Genomic DNA, 23,180 nt, shown 5'->3' with positions numbered 1-23,180 from the left:
TCCACTTGCTCCTCCTTCCACATGTTTCAGAGAAACACAGCAATCTTCGGTTGTTTGTCCACAAATCCCTGAAGGTGGCAGAGCAAATTAATACTGTAATTAACAAGTCTTACGTGTCACTTGCCTTTATAAGTCAATGCATAGATTATTTGAAGACAGCCTGGATGAGCTCAGGTTATTTTCTCTGGAGTAGAGAAGGTTGTGGGGGTAGGGAGGGCGGGGAGAGGTCCTGTTGAAGGTGTACATGATTATAAAAGGGCATGGACAGGAAAGATAGAAATCAGCTGTTCCCTTTAGTTGAAGGGTCTGTAACAAAGGGGCATAATTTCACAAGGTGAAATGCGGGAGGTTTAGAGGGGATTTGAGGCAAGGGTTTTTCATCCAGAGGCCTGGAATGCACAGTATGGGAGAGTAGTTGAGGTGGGAAACCTCACAAGCATTTGGAAAATTTCAAAAGCATTTGGATGAGCACTTGAAATGTCATAACATTAAAAGCTATGGGCCGAGTGCTGGAAGGTTGGAACAGTGTCGGTGGTAGTATTTTTGGCAGTACAGATTTGATGGGCTGAAGGGTGTATCCTTTACTGTGGTTCCATGATTTATGAAAACCCATAACTTTTCTAACTCCCTTCAGTTCCAGTGATGAGTCTTATTGGATCTGAAATGTTCACTGTCTCTGGCTTCTCTCTGCCCAGTCACTGCCAAATCTGTTGAGGTTTCTTCAGCATTTCTGCTTTTATTTATAAAATTAAGAATGTTATGCATTAGTTGTACAGAACATTGGTGAGATCATGGTCTCAAGTATTGTTTGCAATTTTGTTGTCCTTGCTTAAAGAAAGAACGGACTGTATTGGAGGTGTTTCAGAAGAAGTTTCAGAGGGATTGATATCAGAAATAAGCAGGGTGTTTTTTGAGGAAAATTACACAGACCAAGCTATTTCCATCGAACTTTAAGAGTGAATGGTGAATTGACCGAAGTATCTAAGATGTTGAACAGTTCTAACAAGGCCAAAACCGAAGGTATTTTTCCTCTTGTGTTGTGTCCAGAACCAGTGACACTGTTTAAAAATTAGGATGGAGGTGCGAATTTCTTTTCTCTTAGAGACATGGAAATCTGCCTCAGAAAGCCGTGGAGATAAGGAACATTGAATATTTTTTAAGGCAAGAAGTGGGTAGATTCTTTTAGACAACAGAATCAAAGATTAACAGGAATTGGATTGTCGAATTCAAAACTCGACTAGTTCAGCCATTGTCTTATTGAATGTGGGGACAGCTGGAAGGGCTGAAGGACCTGCTTCTGGTTGGAATTCTTATGTTCAGTATGCAGATCCCCAGAGCCATTGCTCCTCATTTGTTAGCTATGAGGCACTGTGCCTGCTACTTAATCTGCAGGGGTAACACTGGTAGACATTGAACATTACTAGTGCAGCTGGATAAATTAACTGTGTGATAGTGTGTCTGTTGAGATTCCTCCACAACTATCTCTTATAAGAAATAAATGTATTCTTGTTAATCTTAAAACAAGGGAGGTTAATTGAACAGCATCAAAATAGTAAGATTGCAAGACAGCTACTGATGCACTTGATCACCCCATCTAATTTAAATACTGTCATGATAACAGAAGCAAGGTGAGATTTGTGCAGTGAACCACCCACATCATAAATAGCCAAAAACCTAACTGCCCAAATGATTCATCGGAACATCTTCAAGTAAAACAGGCTAGAAATTAATGCCCTGTGAAATAACAAAGAAGGGCATGATTCAATGTTTCTTGTCTGTCTTTAGAGAATTACCCAGCCAATTTCCCTCACTAAAGAAAGAAGGATTCTGCGTTTACGTAAAATCTTTCAAAATTTCTGGATATCCTAAGGCACTTTAAAGCAAATGAAGTACTTTTTGAACAGTTGCTGTTCTTGAAATTTAGGAAATTTCAGTAGCCAGTTCTGCATATAGGAAGTTCTGAGAAACAGTTATGTGATGAATAATCAGACGATCTTTAAAGTGCTGTTGTTTGATGGATAAATATTGACATGGAAACTGGAAAGAACTCCCACTACACTTCTTCAAAAAAAGACTCTTTAAAGTCCCCCAATGTCGCTTTGGCTTGATGTCTCATTTGAAAGCCAAACCCCCGCCCCCGCACTACCCTATTAGTGCATAGGGGTGATCACTTTTGATTTTGGGCCTCTTTGGAATGGCACTCAAATGCATATTCTTCTGACTCAGTGCTACCCACTCAGCCGATACTGATGCTAAAATCATGAACTGCCTACTCCAGTCTTGATCTATTTTGAACCAATATATTTGAAGTTACACAACAATTTGAATTTGAAGCAAATGGCATTTTATAGTTGAAATTCATTGCTGAATGAGTCAAACTATCAAATAATTTGAATCAATGAACTTTCTTTGAAGAGTACCTGCATGTAGTCAAAGTACCCAAGGATAAATTAGATGGAAATTTTTCTTAAACTGCACAATGAAAATGAAAATGTGTGAACATAATAGAATTGCCCACTACACATGCTCAATTAATGTCTGCTCAACCAAAACTGCTGTTTTTACCCGAGCTCTCTCAAAGTGATGTTCATCCATCATTCCTGTTTTCTCTGACTCACATTACACTCAGGTCCAGTCACTCCATAATTTTAAAATTCTTACCCTTGTTTCCAGATCCTTCCCTGATGCCTCCCTATTTCTGTTACCACCTGTAGCCCTCCTAGAATTGTGCTCTCGGTCAATTCTGTTCTCTTCTGCATTCCCCATTTTAATCAATCCCAATTGATGTCTATGCCTATTGCTGCCTAGGCCCTTACTCTGGAATTACCTCCCTCATTTGCACCTCTGCCTCCTTCTGTAAGATGCTCTTTAAAACCGATCCTTTGGATCAGTTGCTGGTAACCTGCACTCATATCTCCATTTTGAAGCTCAATGTCAGATTTGGTTTGATAGCATTCTGTGAATTGCATTGCAATGTTTTACAATGTTAACCTATAGAAATACAAATTGCTATTGTTGTTAGGCACTGGTTCACATGATCATCTCCATACTTCCTTCACTAGTTGTTAACATCATTTGGTTTGGGTATTGTTGTCAACTCAGTATTTGTCCTGTGCTGGTGCAGAAGCAATGTGACAAGTTAGCCAGATTTGTCTGTTCAGCGAATGTATAAAACAATCGTCTGATAGTATGGGAGATTACAAGTGTGATATTACATTCTGCCACCACAGGTGTGATTCATTCAATGCCATTTGCAGTTTCCCCTTTAGAGCCATGTTTTGCTAATCTGTGTTTTCAATTTCATGTTGCTAGTAGAATTTTTGCAGTTAAGATGCCGTGAGATGAGCCATAGAATCATTACAGCACAGGAAGAAACCGTTTGACCCGTTGCCCTAGTACTTTTTTTAATATAGTCATACAACATGTATGGTCCAATTTATCCATGATGATCAAGTTTCCCAAACCAAACAGCCCCACTTGCCTGGGTTTGGTCCATATCCCTCTATATCTTTCCTATTCATGTTCCTGTACAAATGGCTTTTAAATGTTGTAACTGTACCTGCATTTACCATTTCCTCCAGTAGTTCATTCCACAGACGAACCACCCTCTTCTTGGAGCTGTCTGATCGTTCTTACACCCTCCTCTTTCTCCTCTGAACAGAGAAAATGAAAAGAATTTTTGTGCTACAAGTTATGAATCGAGAAATATGCTTATGGTGGTTGAACCAAATTCCATATCTTTGAAAAGGAATTGGATAAATACTTGAGAGGAAGTCCACGGGAAGTGGGAGCAATTAAAATGCTTTTTCAAACAGCCAACACCAGCACATTGGAACGATGGCCACCTCATTTTGGTAGTATCATGCTAGGATGTAAGAGAGAACTGCAGCTTTTGCCTTTTTGACTGCCCTGGAAAATTTTGGTTTTCTGCAGTAACTGCTATTATCCCTACTGCATTAAATTTCCAACCTTCAATAGGACTTTACACTCATAACACTAACGTTGAATGCATGTTCTAGGATGGTGCTGACTTTCTCATCCCCAGTAGATGTGGCATAAGTTATTTTCCTCAGAATTTATATGTAATCAGACCTGCCAATCCTCAGTCTCTCAGACAAGAGATCCATGTAGGGAGCTCACACTGACATTAGTGACAAGACATAGGAACACGAAAAGGCCAATCTGTTCATCAAATCTGTCCCATCATTCATCAGGTCATGGGCTGGTTTCTGTCTTAGCTCCATTATCTTACCTGCATTGGTTCTGTAACTCTGAATTAATACTCTTGACTATCAAAAATCCACGAGATGACATGTCCACCATGGGCCTCCTGCAATGCCACAATGATGCCACCCAAAGGTTGCAGGAACAGCAACTCATATTCTGCTTGGGAACCCTGCAGCCCTATGGTATCAATGTGGACTTCACCAGCTTCAAAATCTCCCCTTCCCCCACTGCATCCCAAAACCAGCCGGTTTGTCCCCTCCCCCCACTGCATCACACAACCAGCCCAGCTCTTCCCCTCCCCCCCCCCCCGCATCCCAAAACCAGCCCAGCCTATCTCTGCCTCCCTAACCTGTTCTTCCTCTCACCCATCCCTTCCTCCCACCCCAAGCCGCACTTCCATCTCCTACCTACCACCTCATCCCACCTCCTTGACCTGTCCGTCTTCCCTGGACTGACCTATCCCCTCCCTACCTCTCCACGTATACTCTCCTCTCCACCTATCTTCTTTTCTCTCCATCTTTGGTCCGCCTCCCCCTCTCTCCCTATTTATTCCAGAACCCTCCTCACACCATCCCCCTCTCTGATGAAGGGTCTAGGCCCAAAAAGTCAGCTTTTGTGCCCCTGACATGCTGCTGGGCCTGCTGTGTTCATCCAGCCTCACATTTTATTATCTTGGATTCTCCAGCATCTGCAGTTCTCATTATCACTCACACTCAAAAATCCACGACCCCCTGTTTTGAAATCATTAATTGAAACTCAGCATTTACAGCTTTTTTATTTAAAATCCTCTCTATTTTGCCAGCTGCGGCTGAGGGAGTAGCACCATGGGTAGCTTGGCTCTGTTGGCTGAATAGCTGATTTGCAATGCAGAGTGACACCAATAGGTGGGTTCAATTCCTGCACCAATTCCAAGTCACCTTGAAGGTCTCACCTTCTCGATCTCACCTCTTACCTGAGTCAAGCTGACCCTTGGGTTAAACCAAAATGAGTCGTGTCCCTCTCTAATGAGAGAGCAGCCCTATTGCCCTTTGGCACTCTGACTTTTACCTTTATACAAGATCTGTGCACAGCAAGCCACAGTATCGGAAGTACCATCTTTCAGATGAAGTGTGAAACTGAGGCCAAATCTGCTACCAAAGACAGACATAAATGATCCCATCGCAATATTTTTTGTAAATAGGAAATGGAATAAATTATCTCATCAGTGTCATATTTCTGGTCGTGGCCAGTTGCTGTGTAATAATTGACTGCAATAATTTGCAATAGTGTTTACACTTTTGAGAAAAAAAGTTAATTGCCTGGGTTTTGTCAAGGTCAAGAAAGATGCTGGAAGAAGAGAATGGTTAGGTTTTTTTCCCCTCATCAATCAAGGGCTGATCATAGGTAACTTTGCTTAAAATTATAAAGCTTTTTAAGCTAAGCTTACATGAAGACAAGTGATTGCATTCTGACCTAGATTGCAAGGGTGTCAGCTGAAGTGAGGTTTTCCTGTGTTGATTTCTTTCTCAGAAAAGGAATATTTGTGCTGAAAAAAACAAAAAACACACATTACATTCAATGCTGAATTAACTGCCTGAGTCAATGTTGCCTCCAATTCTTCTTTGTTGTGCCTGCCTGGCCCCAGGGTTCATGCAACCAAATCTCTGTTGACAGCTCAGTGAGGGATTGCAATACTATTGAGGGGTTGTCTTTCAAATAAGACATTAAACCATAGTCCCTCCTACCTGTGCAAGTAGATATGGAAGATCTAATAGCACAAATTCAACAAATGTAGAGAGGTTCTCAAACCATATCATGGCCAACATTTAACCTGCAATTAACATCGCAGAGTCAGCTTATTTGATTATTATCGCTTTCTATGGGAACTTACTATGGATTAAGTAGCTGAGATGGTAGGAGCTGCCGATGCTGGAGAAACTGAGATAACAAGGTGTGGAGTTGGATGAACACAGCAGGCCAAGCAGCATCAGAGGAGCAGGAAGGCTGACGTTTCGGACTGAGAGCCTTCTTCAGAAATGGGGAAGGGGAAGGAGGTTCTGAAATAAATAGGGAGAGGGGGGAGGTGGATAGAAGACAGATAAAGGGGAAGAGGAGGTGGAGGGGAGACAGACCGGTCTACCATGAAGTCCACATTGATACCATTAGGCTGCAGCATTCCCAAGCGGAATATGAGCTGCTGTTCCTGCAACCTTCAGCTAGCATCGTTGTGGCACTGCCAGAGGCCCAGGATGGACATGTCATCTGAGGAATGGGAGGGGGAGTTGAAATAGTTCGCGACTGGGAGGTGCAGTTGTTTAGTGCAAACTGAGCGTAGGTGTTCTGCAAAGCGGTCCCCAATTTCCGCTTGGTTTCCCCGATGTAGAGGAGGCCACAACGGATGCACTATACCACATTGGCAGATGTGCTGGTGAACATCTGCTTGATGTGGAAAGTCTTCTCAGGGCCTGGGATGGGGGTGAGGGGGAGGTGTAGGGGCAGGTGTAGCACTTCCTGCGGTTGCAGGGAAAAGTATTGGGTGTGGTGGGGCTGGAGGGGAGTGTGGAGCGGACAAGGGAGTCCCGGAAAGAGTGGTCCCGCTGGAAGGCAGATAAGGGTGGTGAGAGAAAAATGTCTTTGGTGGTGGGGTCGAATTGCAGATGGCGGAAGTGTCAAAGGATGATGCGTTGGATCCGGAGGTAGGTGGGGTGGTTCGTGAGGACGAGGGGGATTCTGTTTTGATTTTTGTATTGCAAGGAGGGCGTGTGAGGGATGAGTTTTGGGAAATGCGGGAGACACGGTCGAGGGCATTCTCGACTACTGGGGTGGCGAGGGGGGGAGGAGTTGCAGGTGTATAGGGACTGGACGTCCAGGGTAAAGATGAGGTGTTGGGTACCGGGGAATTGGAAGTTCTGGAGGAGGTGGAGGGTGTGGGTGGTGTCACACATGTAAGTAGGGAGTTCCTGGACTAAGGGGTAGAAAAAGGAGTCCAAGACTTCACAAGCTTCAAAATCTTCCCTCCCCCTAACGCATCCCAAACCAGCCCAGCTCATCCCTGCCTCCCTAACCTGTCCTTCCACTTATCCCCTCCTCCCATCTCAAGCCCCACCGCCACCTACTAACCACACCCACCCCCTTGACCTGTCTGTCCTCCCTGGACTGACCTATCTGCTCCCTACCTATACTAACCTTTACTGGCTCCATCTCCACTTCTTTGACCAGTCTGTCTCCTCTCCACCAATCTTTTCCTCTATACATCTTTTATTCACCTCCCCCTCTCTCCCTACTTATTTCAGAACCTCCTTCCTGTCCCCCATTTCTGAAGAAGGGTCTAGGCCCGAAATGTCAGCTCTCCTGCTCCTCTGATGCTGCTTGGCCTGCTGTGTTTCCTATAATATAACAGTGACTGCACTTTTAAAATACTTCATTAACTTTAAGATGTTTGGGGCTCATTAAAGGTGTCGTATAAATGCAAGATTTCCTTTTTTTGCTGTTCCTGCATCCCTTTAAGATCGTCATACTGCCATACACACATACAGTTAGAGCAAGTATCACTCTTGAGTGCTCATCCATTTTATACCATTCAGGGAAGTTTTTCTTGTGGTAATTACATCATTTCATCCTGTTGATGCAGTCAGTGATTCATCAAACAGGGAGCTGGTACAAAGACCCCCTCCAATTCTGTGAAAGAATTTCCGGTTGTCTCATAATCCTTGTATCCATTGGACCCCACACCTCAGGAAGGACATACTGACCCTGGAGCGTGTCCAGCGGAGATTCACACGGATGATCCCTGGAATGATAGGTTTAACGTATGATGACCGGCTAAGGATCCTGGGATTGGAGTTTAGAAGGTTGAGGGGAGATCTAATAGAAACTTACAAGATAATGTATGGCTTAGAAGGGGTGGACGCTGGGAAGTTGTTTCTGTTAGGCGGGGAGACTAGGACCTGTGGGCACAGCCTTAGAATTAGAGGGGGTAAATTTAAAACGGAAATGAGACGACATTTCTTCAGCCAAAGAGTGGTGGGCTGTGGAATTCATTGCCACAGAGTGCAGTGGAGGCCGGGATATTAGATGCCTTCAAGGCAGAGATCGACAAATTCTTATCTCAGAAGGAATCAAGGGCTAAGGGAAGTGCAGTTGAAATGCCCATCAGCCATGATTTAAATGGCAGAGTGGACTTGATGGGCCGAATGGCCTTAATTCCACTCCTATGTCTTATGGTCCTCTATAACAATCTCCTCCTCCTCAGTTTGTTGTGAACAGTAATGTTTAATATTATTCACAATTCTTAAGTCCAACACATGTATTTTGACAATAAATAAAAGTGTGAAAGGAACCAAAGAGGATATATTTGTCATGATCTGATCGCACTGCCTGAGGGGCTGATGGAAGCAAATTCAATAACTTTTAAAAGGGAACTGGATATATAAATGCAGGGGAACTACTTGACAGGCAGTGGGAAAAAGATGAGGGAATGGAACTAATTAGAAGAGACAGCATAGGCATGATGGACCAGTGAACATCACTCACAACATCTCTCCATTCTAAATAATTTTCTTTAGTCCTTAGCCCTTGACTGTTGTTCTCCACTTTATCTACAATGCAGCATTATTTGTGAGTTATCTTAGACATGCATCTCCTCAGTGCTTTAGCTGATAATTTTTGAACATCCATATACCACATCGTCTTCATTTCCTTTATCTTTACTCTGTTACTTCCTTCAAAGAATTCTATAAAATCGGTCAAGATTGAATTATGTTTAGAATCCAGGTTGACTGACCCTGATTAGTTCATGTTCCTTCTTGACCTTGGTGGTTCACCCCCTATATAGCCTGTGTTAGTTCACAACTATAGCAAAAATAATTGGCTTAATTTCTTCCAAAAATATCAGTCAAAAGTATAAACTGATAACTATTAAATGCAGAGAAAACTCCAGAACCCAGAAATCGGACTGAATTTGAAACTTGCTGGCAGAAAGTGTGGCTGAGGCAAATAAAATAAATATGATAAATGAGGGTACAATAAAGACCATGGAATGATGCAGCATGGGAGGAGGCCATTCTAAGGCCCAAGGAGCCTCTGTTGGCTTATTAAAAGAGCTACCCAGTTATTCCCACAGCCTGGCAAGTAATTTCTCCCTCAAATGTATATCTGATTCTCTTTTCAAATTTTCTATTGAAGTGGCTTACACCGTCATTTCATTCCAGATCATATTAACTTGTATAAATTTTATTTTCTTATTAATCTTTCATTAGTAAACAGTGTACCCTGGTTCCTGTGGGAAACAGCATAAAACCCTTTTAAAAAGTAGTGAAAGCAGCTGATAAATCTGTTAATAGGTTGAGCTAAAGAAGGGGTTGAAGCAGGCGTAATGGCATTAAATCAGTCATGTCCAAAGGCCTCTTTCTGTCCTGTAACCTCCTGTGTAAAATGTGGAAAATGTAATTTCTGTTCTGGAAACACACCAGGATAATTCCATCCCAGGGTAATAGAAAATGTGTTGAAAAATGTTTCAAAGTTTAGTATTTGTTCTGAGGTCTGTATTTGTCTGGTTTCTGTTTCCCATGCTAATGGTTCTATTATCTTCCCCTCTCCCCAACCACCCACTCGCCCACCCACTGCTCTTAGATAGCCCTACCTAGTCAACTTTATAGTCAGTTTACTATGAGAAATTTCAAATTATTTTAGGAACTTAATCAGCTTTACTAGCTATGGACTGGATCCTGTAATGAAAAGCCCTTACCAACAGTAGTTTTCAAACTTGTTAAATTATTTCAGGGCAGAATATATCTACAAGTACATTATAACAGAAACAACTTCTTTGTTAAGTTAACTTCAGCACTTTGACAAAAACAGAAGTTGCTAGAAAAGCTCACCTTCAAGGTGACCTGGAATTGGTGCAGGAATTGAACTCACCTTTTGGTGTCACTCTGCATTGCAAATCAGCCATTCAGCCAACGGAGCCAAGCTACCCATGGTGCTACTCCCTCAGCCGCAGCTGGCAAAGTAGAGAAGGATTTCGATAAAAAGCTGTAAATGCTGAGTTTCAACTAAGAAAAAGAAATCAAAGATAACGTTTTGAGTCCGGTCACCCTTCCACAGGACCCAATATGTTAACTTTGATTTCTCATCACAGATGCTGCCAGACCTCCTGAGCTTTCCTGTTTTTGTTTCTGATTTACAGCATCTGCAGTTCTTCTGGTTTTTATCTGCACTATGAACCCTGACTTAAGAATTCCAGGTATTGTTGTTGATGTAGATATCGTAGGAACTGCTGATGCTGGAGAATCTGAGACAACACGGTGTGAGACTGGATGAACACAGCAGGCCAAGCAGCATCGGAGGAGCAGGAAAGCTTGATGTTTCAGGTCGGGACCCTCCTTCAGAAATGGGGGAGGGGAAGGGAATTCTGAAATAAATAAGGAGTCAGGGAGAGGTGGATAGATGGCAACTCATATTCCGCTTGGGAACCCTGCAGCCCAATGGTATCAATGTGGACTTCACAAGCTTCAAAATCTCCCCTTCCCCCACCGCATCCCACAACCAGCCCAGTTCGTCCCCTCCACCCACGGCATCACACAACCAGCCCAGCTCATCCCCTCCCCCCCCACTGCATCCCAAAACCAGCCCAGCCTGTCTCTGCTTCCCTACCCTGTTCTTCCTCTCACCTATCCCTTCCTCCCATCTCAAGCTGCACCTCCATTTCCTACCTACTAACCTCATCCCACCTCCTTGACCTGTCTGTCTTCCCTGGACTGACCTATCCCCTCTCTACCTCCCCACCTATCTTCTTTTCTCTCCATCTTTGGTCCGCCTCCCCCTCTCTCCTTATTTATTCCAGAACCCTCTCCCCATCCCCCTCTCTGATGAAGGGCCTAGGCCCAAAACGTCAGCTTTTGTGCTCCTGAGATGCTGCTTGGCCTGCTGTGTTCATCCAGCTCCACACTTTGCTATTTAATTATCAATATTTTCTCAGAGAATGCAGCATTTAGGAAAGGTGGAAAGTTGTATGTAAGCTTGCTCAAATTAGATTGGAAAATTATCTTTTATGTTTAGCCGTTACTTTAAAATTGAGAAAATGCTTTCTCCTTTCCTCCTTTGTTGTGAGCACAAAAGGGCGTCTGACTAATTGTAGGTGTAATTGAGATGTAGGTAGCTTGCCTAATTCAACTATTCCCATACCAAGATCCAGTCTTCCCTCTTATGTAGACACATAAAAGATCCTGTAGCTCTAATTCGAAGTAAAGCAGCAGAGTTTCCCTGTTGTGTCAAGTAAATATTTATCCTCAGTCTCATCCAATCGTCATCTCCTAGCTGTTTGTAGGAGCTTCCAATGCAATTTAGTTGCTATCATTCCCTCATTATAAAAGTGTCTGCGTAAAGAAGTACTTTATTGGTCATAAAATACTTGGGACGTCGTGAAGACGTAGAAATAAATTAAATGCAATTTATTTCTTGTCCACATCAACACTATTGTGAAGTTTACCACCTGATATGTTGGAAGAGCGTGGGAGTTTTAAAAACATAGAACATAGAAAAGTACAGCATGTTGTGCCGTGGAATAATCCTAATCCAAAAATAAAATAACCTAACCTTCATTCCCCTCAATTCACAGCATCATTTGTGAACATTTAGACGATAGCCTCAACAGAGAAACGCTATGGCACAGGAGGAGCCTGTCAGCTCATTGTGACTGCATCAGCTCTCCAAATGAACATCATGACTTTGTGTCATTCTCCTGCCTTTTCTGTGTACCCTTACAGATTCTATTTAAATTATCATCTAACATTCTGTTGAATATTTTCACTCAATCATACCTTCCAGACAGTGTATATGAAACACAGAACATAGAAAAGTACAGCACAGTACAGGCCCTTCGGCCCACGATGTTGTGCCGTGGAATAATCCTAATCCAAAAATAAAATAACCTAACCTTCATTCCCCTCAATTCACTGCTGTCCATGTGCATGTCCAGCAGTCGCTTAAATGTCACTAATGACTCCGCTTCCACGACTACCACTGGCAAACTATTCCATGCACTCACAACTCTCTGGGTGAAGAACCTCCCTCTGACATCTCCTCTATACCTTCCTCCTAACATCTTAAAACTATGACCCCTCCTGGGGAAAAGTCTCTGGCTATCGACTCTATCCATGCCTCTCATTACCTTGTATACCTCGATCAGGTCACCTCTCTTCCTCCTTCTCTCCAGAGAGAAAAGTACAAGCTCAGTTAACCTCTCCTCGTGAGACAAGCTCTCCAGTCCAGGCAGCATCCTGGTAAACCTCCTTTGCACCCTCTCCAAAGCCTCCACATCTTTCCTATAATAGGACGAACAGAACTGGACACAATATTCCAAGTGTGGTCTCACCAGGGTTTTGTAGAGCTGCAGCATAACCTCGCAGCTCTTCAACTCGATCCCTCTGTTAATGAAAGCCAAAACACCATATGCTTTCTTAACAACCTTATCCACCTGGGTGGCAACTTTGAGGGAGCTATGCACTTGAACACCAAGATCCCGCTGTTCCTCCACACTGTCGAGAATCCTGCCTTTAATCCTATATTCAGCATTTAAGTTCGACCTTCCAAAATGCATCACTTTGCATTTATCCAAGTTGAACTCCATCTGCCATTACTCAGCCCAGCTCTGCATTCTGTCAATGTCTTGCTGAAGCCTGCAATAGCCCTCGATACTATCAACGGCACCTCCAACCTTTGTGTCATCAGCAAACATACTAACCCACCCCTCAACCAAGTCATTTATAAAAACTACAAAGAGCAGAGGCCCAAGAACAGAGCCCTGCGGGACACCACTCAGCACTGACCTCCAGGCAGAATACTTAGCATCTACAACCACTCTCTGCCTCCTGTCAGCCAACCAATTCTGAATCCAGACAGCCAAATCACCCTGTATCCCATACCTCCTGACTTTATGAATGAGCCTGCTGTGGGGAACCTTATCAAATGCCTTGCTGAAGTCCACGTACACCACATCCACTGCTCAACCCTTGTCAACCTGTCTCATGACTTCCTCAAAGAACTCAAGAAGATTTGTAAGGCATGACCTGCCCCTCACAAAGCCATGCTGACTACCTTTAATCACGCTATGCCTTTCCAAATAGTCATAAATCATATCCCTCAGAATTCTTTCCAAAACCTTGCTGACCACAGACATATGACTGACTGGTCTGTAATTTCCAGGGATTTCCCTATTCCCTTTCTTGAAAAGAGGAACAACATTTGCCTCCCTCCAATCTTCCGGTACGACTCCCGTGGAGAGTGAGGAAGCAAAGATCTTCGCCAGCGGCTTAGCAACCTCCTTTCTCGCTTCCCGGAGCAACCTAGGATAAATCTGGTCTGGCCCTGGGGACTTATCAATCTTAATGTTTGCCAAAATTTCCAGCGCATCAACTTCCTCAATCTTGATCTGTTCAAGCCTGTTTTCCTGCTCCTCAAAGTTCTCATTCACAACAAGGTCCCTTTCCTGAGTGAAAACCGAAGCATAAAACTCATTTAGGGCTTCCCCTATCTGCTCAGACTCCACACACAAGTTCCCTACGCTATCCCTGATCGGCCCTACCTTCTCCCTGATTATTCTCTTATTCCTCACATATGAGTAAAATGCCTTCGGGTTCTCCCTAATCCTTCCTGCCAAGCCTTTTTCGTGCCCCCTCCTGGCCCTCCTCAGTCCACTTTTGAGCTCATTCCGAGCAAGCCTGTAATCCTCTAAAGCTGTGCTAGACCCTTGCTTCCTCCACCTTATGTACGCTACCTTTTTCTTTTTGACAAGAAGCACCTATGTACCCGTCATCCAAGGCTCCTTAATGTTACCCATTGTTACCTGTCTCAGAGGAACAAATTTATACATCACTCGCAACAACTGCTCCTTAAACAGCGTCCACATGTCTGCTGTGCCCTTTCACCAATTGCTCCCAATCTGTACTTCCCAACTCCTGTCTGATAGCGTCATAGTTTCCTTTACCCCAGTTAAATATCTTCCCCTGGTAACTGCTCCTTTCCTTTTCCATGGCTATGGTAAATGTGAGGCTGTTGTGGTCACTATCGCCAAAGTGTTCTCCCACCACGAGACCTGACACCTGTCCTGGCCATTTGCCGAACACCAAATCCAAAATGGCCTCCCCCCTCTCAGCCTGTCCACATACTGAGTAAGGGAACTGTCCTGAACACACCTGACAAAAACGGCTCCATCCAAACCATCTGCACTAAGGAGGTTCCAATCAATATTGGGAAAGTTGAAGTCACCCATAACAACAACCCTGCTATGTTTGCACTTTTCAACAATCTGCCGGCCAATGAGTTCTTCGATCTCTCTACTGCTATTTAGGGATATGTAGAAAACCCCCAGTGAGGTGACTGCTCCCTTGCTGTTCCTAACTTCCACCCATACTGACTCAGTTGACAAACCTCCCTCGGCAACCTCAGCTCATACCACCTCAGTAGACGGGTCCTCAAAGGTTCTTTCAGCCACCGTTATACTGCCCTTGATCAAAAAAGCCACACCTCCCCCTCTTCTACCACCTTCCCTGACCTTAATGAAAGATCTAAACCCTGGAACCTGCCCTCCATGTCTCTGAAATGGCCACAACATCGAAGTCCCAGGTACCTATCTGAGCTGCAAGCTCACCTACCTTATTCAGGATACTCCTGGCATTAAAGTAGACACACCAGTCCAGCTTGCTGTCTGCCAGCACACTCCTGTGACAGTGAGGTCCTGTCTATGTCCTCCCAACGCTCATCCTCCTGTGTACTAGGACTACACCTCAGTTTCCCATCCCCCTTCTGAGCTAGTTTAAATCCACCCGAATAGCACTAGCGAATTTCCCACCCAGGATATTAGTGCCCCTCTGGTTCAAGTGGAGACCGTCCTGTTTGTAGAGGTCCCACCTTCCCCAGAATGAGTCCCAATTGTCCATGTACCTGAAGCCCTCCCTCCTGCACCATCCCTGCAGCCACGTGTTCGGCTGAAATCTCTCCCTGTTCTTTGCCTCGCTATCACGTGGCACAGGTAACAAACCAGAGATGACCACTCTGTTTGTTCTAGCTCTCAACTTCCACCCTAGCTCCCTGAAATCCTGCCTGACTTCCCTATCCCTCTTTCTACCTATGTCGTTGGTGCCTATGTGGACCATGACTTGGGGCTGGTCACCCTCTCCCCTCAGGACCCCAAAGACATGATCCGAGACAGCACGGACCCTGGCACCTGGGAGGCAACACACCAATCGTGAGTCTCTTTCGTTCCCAGCAAATCTTCCATCAGTCCCTCTAACTATTGAGTCCCCAATGACTATCACTCTCTTCCCATTCCCCCTTCCCTTCTGTGCAAGATGGACAGACTCTGTGCCAGAGACCTGCACCCTACTGCATGCCCCTGGTAAGTCGTCCTCCTGACAGGCCCCTGCTCCAAGCTCCCACTTGCGCTGCTGCTCGACCAGAAATGGAAGGGGTCTGTCAGCAAATAACAGAGTTGTTTGATATCATGAGGGGACTGGACAGAGTTGACAGAGACTGTACCCATTGGCAGAACAAGTGAGTGGATTTAAAGTGAATGGAAAAGAACTAAAGGCATTATGGGGAAAACGTGTTTATACAGAGAGTGATTACCTTCTGGCATACACTGCCAGACAGGCTGATGGTGGCAGATTCAATCACAGGTCTCAAAAATTGAGAATTGGATAATAATCTTAAAGAAAAACATTGCATTGCTGGTGGGTTGGGTGGAAGGGGATGGAGGAATAGGAAACAGGATAAGCTAAATTACTCTTGTTGAGCCAGCACAGGCTGAATGGTTTAAGGACACGGCCATTCATTCTGTAATACTGTAATCTTTGTTCCCATCCTATTCCACTGCTTTTCAATGATAAAAGTGAAAATTTTTGCAGCTTTTAAGAATAATAAATATAGTTTCCAATTAATTAACAGATTTTTGGGAAACACCCTGGAGCTGTACTTGGAATATCCCCACAGAGTCATGATATGGAATCAGTAACCCAAAAAAGGAATAATCCCAACTATGTTGCCCTTTCACACACCATCAAACAAAGAAAAGGGGACAGTAACAAAGTGGTCACCAAAAAAATCATTGTGTTCATGGTATGTTAAACTGACCAAAAAGTGCAACTGCAGATGTTAAATTCCTTAGCTCCTTTGACTGGAGTCTGTACACAATTCCATCTCCTTTAACAAAGGGTCATTGGTATAAGTGACCAGTCTTTTTGTTATGATGTTACTAAATGATTGCTGCTTGTGGCATTTTATGTTTTGTCTTGCAATTTCACTTGACATTTTTAAAAGCCTTTGAAAAAAAAAGGTGGTGTGTTGTATGGAGTGGTGGGGCTGTGAGATGAGACCTGTGTTTTCCCTGAAGCCATGATAAGCTGTATATGAATTATTCTATGTATCTGATATTAGTCCATTATGTATGACTTCAGAGTAGTAGATCTGACATTTTGAATGTGTGTCCAGCCTTTCAAACTTTCTTGGTAGACACAGACTCATTCAATCATAAATTGTGTGGGAAGAAATAGGCCAAAGCAAATTAGAATTCCATTTTTTCATTACCAAAGATAACAGGAAGATGAGAACATGTCATGCATTTTTATTTGTTTCAATAAGTTCAGCTTATATCACTGTTCATTCTTAGTCAGTAAAAATAAATGTTCCAGTGCAGTTTGACACAGCATAGTAAGATCTGTTCCACAGTCGATGTTGGATTCCCAGTTGTAGGAGTTTGTAGGTGAGATTGAATTTTATTAACTTCTGATCTGTCAGTGTGTCCATTTAAAACTTTTCATCCTTGTTGTCAGATCCCACTGTGACTTCACCTCTTCCCTAACCCTCTAACCTCCTCCAGCCCTGCAACTTCCAACATCTCTGCACTCCACTCCTTGTGGCCCTCCTACTCATCCCCATTTTTAATGGATTCAGCTTTGGTGAACTTGCCTTCAGCTCCTTGTCCCTATGCATTGACATTCTTTCCACCCAACTTTCTGCTTCCATACCTCGCTCTGCTCCTCTAAGACACTCCTATGTCATTATCAAGCAGATCATCTGTCTTGTAGTTTCTCTTTATGGTGTTACATTTTGTTTGATAACATTTTTGTGAAGTGACTCGGAATGCATTGCTATGTTAAAGATAATTTATAAAAGCATGTTAGTGTTGTTGAGGCAGTAATTGTAAAATGAATGCTTCCCCAGAAGACACAGGGGAAATGCACTGTGGCCTCTTCTTGTACATCTCCAGTGGCTGAATCAAAGCTGACACTGCAAGAAATTTGCTTGTGCTACAAGTTGTCCTGTAGTGTTTTGTCTACAGGGCTATTAATAAATACAAAATGCAAGAATACTCATTAGTACTTGGAGTGGCACGGTGGCTCAGTGGTTAGCACTGCTGCGTCATAGCACCAGGGATCCCCAGGTTCAATCCCACCATCAGGCAACTGTCTGTGGGAGTTTGCATGTTCTCCCTATGTCTGCGTGGGTTTCCTCCGGGTTCTCCGGTTTCCTCCCACAGTGCAAAGATGGTGCAGGCTAGGTGGATTGGCCATGCTAAAGTACCCATAGTGTTCAGGGATGTTTGGTTAGACACAGCGAAATACAGGGGTAGGGGAATGAGTCAGGGTGGGATGCTCTTTGGAGAGGCGGTGTAGACCTGTTGGGCCGAAGAGCCAGTTTTCACACTGTGCAGATTCTGTGATTTAAACTGATTCCTTGGTCACTACTGGCTATTTGATTTACTAATTCTCTTCAGCCTCTTTAAAGTACATACCACAGCTTGGCCTATTGAAAGGACAGCACTGAGAAAGGCCATTCCGCCCAATATGTCGGCACTGCTATGTTTTTCTCCCAAGAGCCACTGCATCTCATTACACTCTTCCATACAATCTGTGTCCCCTTTTTTCTCAAAATCCATCAATTTTCCCTTACAAAGGATTTCATTTCACCAATACCTGGAAGACCAAATGTTTTGCATTCTAACTGCTGTCTGTATAAAGTAAATTCTGCTCACACCATCAGTTTGTTTTTCAGTTATGTTAAATGTACATCCTCTTTTAACCATCTTGCCAAAAACTGTAAGCTATTGCTATTATATAATCCTTCAGAATCTTGAACGTCTCCATCGTCTCACAACTTTCAGGTCCAGTACTACATTGATAATCTATTCCAGCACAATGACAGAAATTGACAAATCTTGTATGTTGAGTATTTTTGTTCTACTGTTCAACAGTCCTCCTTGTTTTTCTATGACAAGACAGTCAAGTGCTTTTCTGTTATTGCAGACTTGCATTTTCTGCATATCGAACAGGAGCGGTGACCTCAGTCGCTCAACCTGACCTTTACATCTCGCATAATAAAGCAATGCATTATCACGCAGACTCGATTGATCCAGTAGAAAGAACATGATTGCAAGTGGAGAAAGTTGTTTTTGTATGACATTTAGATTGAGCTAACTGCTCGCATTGTGAGAATATAGCTCCTAAATCCAGTGATAAAATTGATTTGGTAATAGAAGCCAAATTTTAACCCATGTTAATTGAAGAGTGAGAGATAATTTTGAGCCTGTTAATTTCTTCAGTTTCATTTGGGTTAACAGTTCTTTCATTTCCTCCTGGTCTAACTGGATCTTACCAGCTTTTGCACTTCCATATGCCCAAGTTAGACTTTTGTTTGGCAGTATGCCAATTATGTAATGGAGGACAATGTTAATTCACTTGTTTTTTCCGTGTAATAGCTTTTAGAACACCCTTAAATAAGTATTCCATTGATAACATCCAAGACTCAGTTCAACTTTTACTATTGTCAATCTGTTTTGGTAGTCAATAATTCTTCATCTTGTGACATCCATCAGCACCTTATGGACATTTTTAACATGTACTCACAGTTGCAATACAAGAAACTAAGGCGCTTAATCTGCACACAATGTTCTTACAAAAAAAAATTAAGATCATGACAAAATACACTACTTTAATAATGTCAATTGAGAGATAAATACTGGCCAGGACACATGTTCTTATTTAAAAAATACCAACCATCATTTTGCCTCAGTTTCACATCTCACCTGTGAGACATTTTCTTGCTGCGTTGATTTTGGTGCTCAGGTCTCTGGGATGGAACTTGAGCCCACAATCATTTGATTTAAGACAATGGTGCAATCCACTATGCAACACCAAATACCTATGATGATGATGACACACCATCTGCCATACATGTACAGGACTGTTGCTCACTGCTTTAGGAATTATCTGAGCACTGAACATCATCTTGGATCTAAATTTTCATGGAACTTCATTTGAAAGCAATACAAAACAAGAGCTATTTTTCTGCCCAAAGAACTGAAGACAGTGCCAAAAAAAAGGAATGGAGCTTTTATGTGTTTCTGGTTTCTCTTTCAATCTTAATCTCCTGCAAGGAACAATATGGCAACGACAAAAATCTTCATCTATTAAGGTTGAGTTTCTGCTCATTGTTTGCATGCAATCCTGTAGAACCTTGTGAGACAGCAGTAAAGATGAGGTAACACCATGCGGAGCTGGAGGAGCAGAGCGGGCCAGGCAGCATCAGAGGAGCAGGAAAGTTGACGTTTCGGATCAGGACCCTTCTTCCAAAAAATGAGTAAAGATGAGGGAATTTAGATGTCAATGAGTTGGGCCCAAAGACACATGGGCACTCTAAGTTGTATTTGTTCTCTTAGCCACATTAATCGGCAATTTTTAACATTTTAACATGATAAGTTATGTAATTTGCTAAGAAACTGACTCTACCCTAGCCATAATTCAAACCCTAATCCTAACCCTACCAATGGTTCAACATAGTTTTTTGAAAGTAATTTCAATTATTTTTTGGGTCAGTTTTCTCACAGGTTGAAGATAGTATTTGCTGATTGAAGCTGCTTATTTTTGGTGATAAAACACATTTTCAGTTGCATTGATTAAAACCAGATTACCTCTCTTGAGTATGTTTTAATAGATTGTTTTTAAAAAAGCACATCTATTTTGCTGTATCATTACACTGGTTGATAACCTTACGTTTGTGATTGTGGAAAGGTGTTTTATTGAAAAGTTAAAGTGTAACCAATGAATGGAATTTTCCAAATACATCCAAACCAGAAGCTGGGTAATCAATGAGACATTGGCTGCAACATTATCTGTTCTGCAGGTGGAATCTTGTGATATTTGAGATGCATTGGGTGGAAACAATTACATTTCTTTGTAATTTCTAGGGTGGTCTAATTAACTGGAATAGGCTGTTCCCACCAATGCGTAACAGATTTCCTGCTAACAATCAACAGCAAGAGAGTGGACTGAACAGACCTTCCACAGCTGCTCCAGTTTCTGAAGAGCAGGTGAGCATTCCTGTGGCATATGACAATGCCTTTTAAAATTTTATAAACTAAAATAAAAATAATCATTTTGCATTGTAAGTCATTCATCATAGAGTACTTTATTGCTGATATATAGTGTCCTCTGAAACCAGTAATGCTGAATATCTATTTCTTCAATGCTTCTTCAACAAATATACATGTTAGACATATTTATTTCAAATCAAAGTTACACCACTGTGTTCCCAGGGATCTGGAGATCAGCGTGTGTGGGGAGATTGAACATGCCAGGCCTATACTCCTTGGAGTTTAAGGGGGAAGAAAAACGTTGATCTAATTTAAATGTTTGAAGTTCTTTAGGGACTTGGCAATGTAAATGCTGAGATGCTGTTTCTAGAACTAAAGGGCATGGTATCAGGATAATGGACAGTCATTTAGGATTGAGATGAGGAAACATTTATTTGTTCAAAGAATTGTGAATGTTTGGAATTCACTGCACCGGAGAGCTGTGGATGCTTAGTCATTGAGTATTTGAAGACAGAGATTGCTAGATCTTTGGATACTAATGGATATGATCATTATGAAGGAAAGTGAACATAGAACATTGAACAGTACAGCACAGTACAGGCCCTTTGGCCCACGATGTTGTGCCGACCTATTATCCTACGAAGATCAAACTACCCTGCATTTCACTATCCTCCATGTGTCTAACCAAGAGTTGCTTAAAAGTCCCTAAAGTATTTGACTCCACTACCATTGGCGGCAGTGCATTCCACATGCCCACCACTCTGTGTGAAAAACCTACCACTGATATCTCCCCTATACCTTCCACCAGTCACTTTAAAATTATGTCTCCTCATAATAGTCATTTCGTCCCTGGGAAAAAGTCTCTGGCTATCCACTCTGTCTATGCCTCTCATTATCTTGAACACCTCTACCAAGTCACCTCCCATCCTTCTTCGCTTCAATGAAAAGCCCTAGCTCACTCAACCTTTCCTCATAAGACCTGCCCTCCAGTTCAGCCCGGTAAATCTCCTCTGCACCCTCTCTAAAGCTTCCATGTCCTTCCTATAATGAGGCGACCAGAACTGAACACAATATTCCAAGTGTGGTCTTAAAGATGAACTTAAAGTAACCGGCCAAATCTCATCCGCTAAACAGGGTGCACATCAGGCACTGTTACCTTACTGTCCTAGTGCTGACTCACTTTGTGTTTGCTTCAGTGCACATAGCATCTCTGTCTTGCCTTATCTTTTGGTACGTCACTTCATTCAGGGCTTACAACCTCACAGTATTTCTGTCTTGCCTTGCTTTTAGCACAGGTAGAAAACCAGACAGCTTGTCATGGTTATTAGCAGTGATCAGTCAAGGGGTGCTCATGTTGCCGTATGACATTCAGCTACAACTTTGTCGCACCTGCAGCAGCTTATGCAGCAAACACACTGAATGTGCAATGACCAAATAACTGTGCCTCAAACTCTAAGGAAAACTGTCCTCATTAATCTCAGGGCACTGTCATCAGTCAAGAGATCCCACAAGTCAAGGGATCATCCAATCTCAGTCGAGTAGCCTGGATACAGTCTGTCGGCAAGTTGGAGTATTCAGGGCCAGGAGTTCCATATTGTCACAGTCTGTGGAGTGGTTCTGCAGGCCGAGTGACCACTTGCCAAGATTAGCAGTAAGTCAGTCGGGGAGCACACCAAGATCAGACAGGAGTCAGGTCACTTGTCATCGTTCCAAATTAGTCAGCAGGATGGGCCACAGTCACTCCTTAGGTTTAGTGCAATTAGATCAACCATAATCTTAATAAATGGCAGAACAGGGCAGAGGTGCAGAATGGCCTACCTCTGTTCTTAGCTCTGTGCTTAACATTAGTCCGCTCTTCAATTCTAGCCCTTTGGAAACAAACCACACTTTTTTTTGATGTTTCACTGCTTTTAGTGACTTGTGTATCTGTGCCTTTAGATCTCTTTACTGCTGCATCCCATTTAGACTTTCATTTACCAATCACTTGGATGAAGCCTCTTCCCAGCAAAACAAAATGCACATTTTTAACTAATGCATATGCTTACAATCCTCTGGTGGATTGTTAGTGCCACCTATTGGTATAAATTAAAGGGCAGTATGTGTTTCATTCGAGAAATAACAATATTGGTGCAATGTAGGTCTTACACACACATTGGATTTCATGCCCCTGCAATATAATTTCCATTAAAGCCAATAGGCAACGTTGGAGGAAGTATAAAATCAGCATGTTGGACTCGTAGAGATGAAAAACAATTTCTTAGCAGTACATTTTCATTACTAATAATATATTAGCCAACAAGATCATGAAGTGAGATGGATAAAAAATTAGAAAAGTAGCAGCAAGCCAAAAGGCCAGGAAGAAGCCCTCCCCACAGCTAAAACATGCTATAGGTGGTTTGAAGAGCTGGAGAGTCAGGTTTTGGTCACTCACTGGGGAGGACTTTCCAATCTCTGGAACTGCTGTCCAGTTGCATTGGCAGTGGCTCCACAGACAGCACCACCAGAGCTCAGTACTGCATACTGCCAGGACAACTGGCATACCCATAAAGGAGGCCCAATGGATTGCGAACTGAGGTTTGACAGGGGCATTGGACTGGGAGTGTTTGTT

At 42.9% G+C, this 23,180-nt stretch overlaps 1 protein-coding gene across 2 annotated transcripts in view; it reads left to right on the top strand.

The window, feature by feature from the left end:
* The window catches only part of ubac2 (UBA domain containing 2), a 206,402-nt gene that overhangs the window by 172,276 nt on the left and 10,946 nt on the right, over nt 1-23,180 (top strand). For both annotated transcript variants that reach the window (XM_048533306.2, XM_048533305.2), the window contains one exon: nt 20,447-20,569. In XM_048533306.2, the coding sequence (XP_048389263.1) occupies nt 20,447-20,569 (123 nt within the window). The remainder of the gene's footprint in view (nt 1-20,446; nt 20,570-23,180) is intronic.

This window comes from Stegostoma tigrinum, chromosome 6, assembly GCF_030684315.1.
Source record: "Stegostoma tigrinum isolate sSteTig4 chromosome 6, sSteTig4.hap1, whole genome shotgun sequence".
In the NCBI taxonomy this organism is placed as follows: Eukaryota; Metazoa; Chordata; class Chondrichthyes; order Orectolobiformes; family Stegostomatidae; genus Stegostoma; species Stegostoma tigrinum.
The sequence above is the reverse complement of the archived record's forward strand: the minus strand, read 5'-3'. Positions and strand labels throughout refer to the sequence as shown.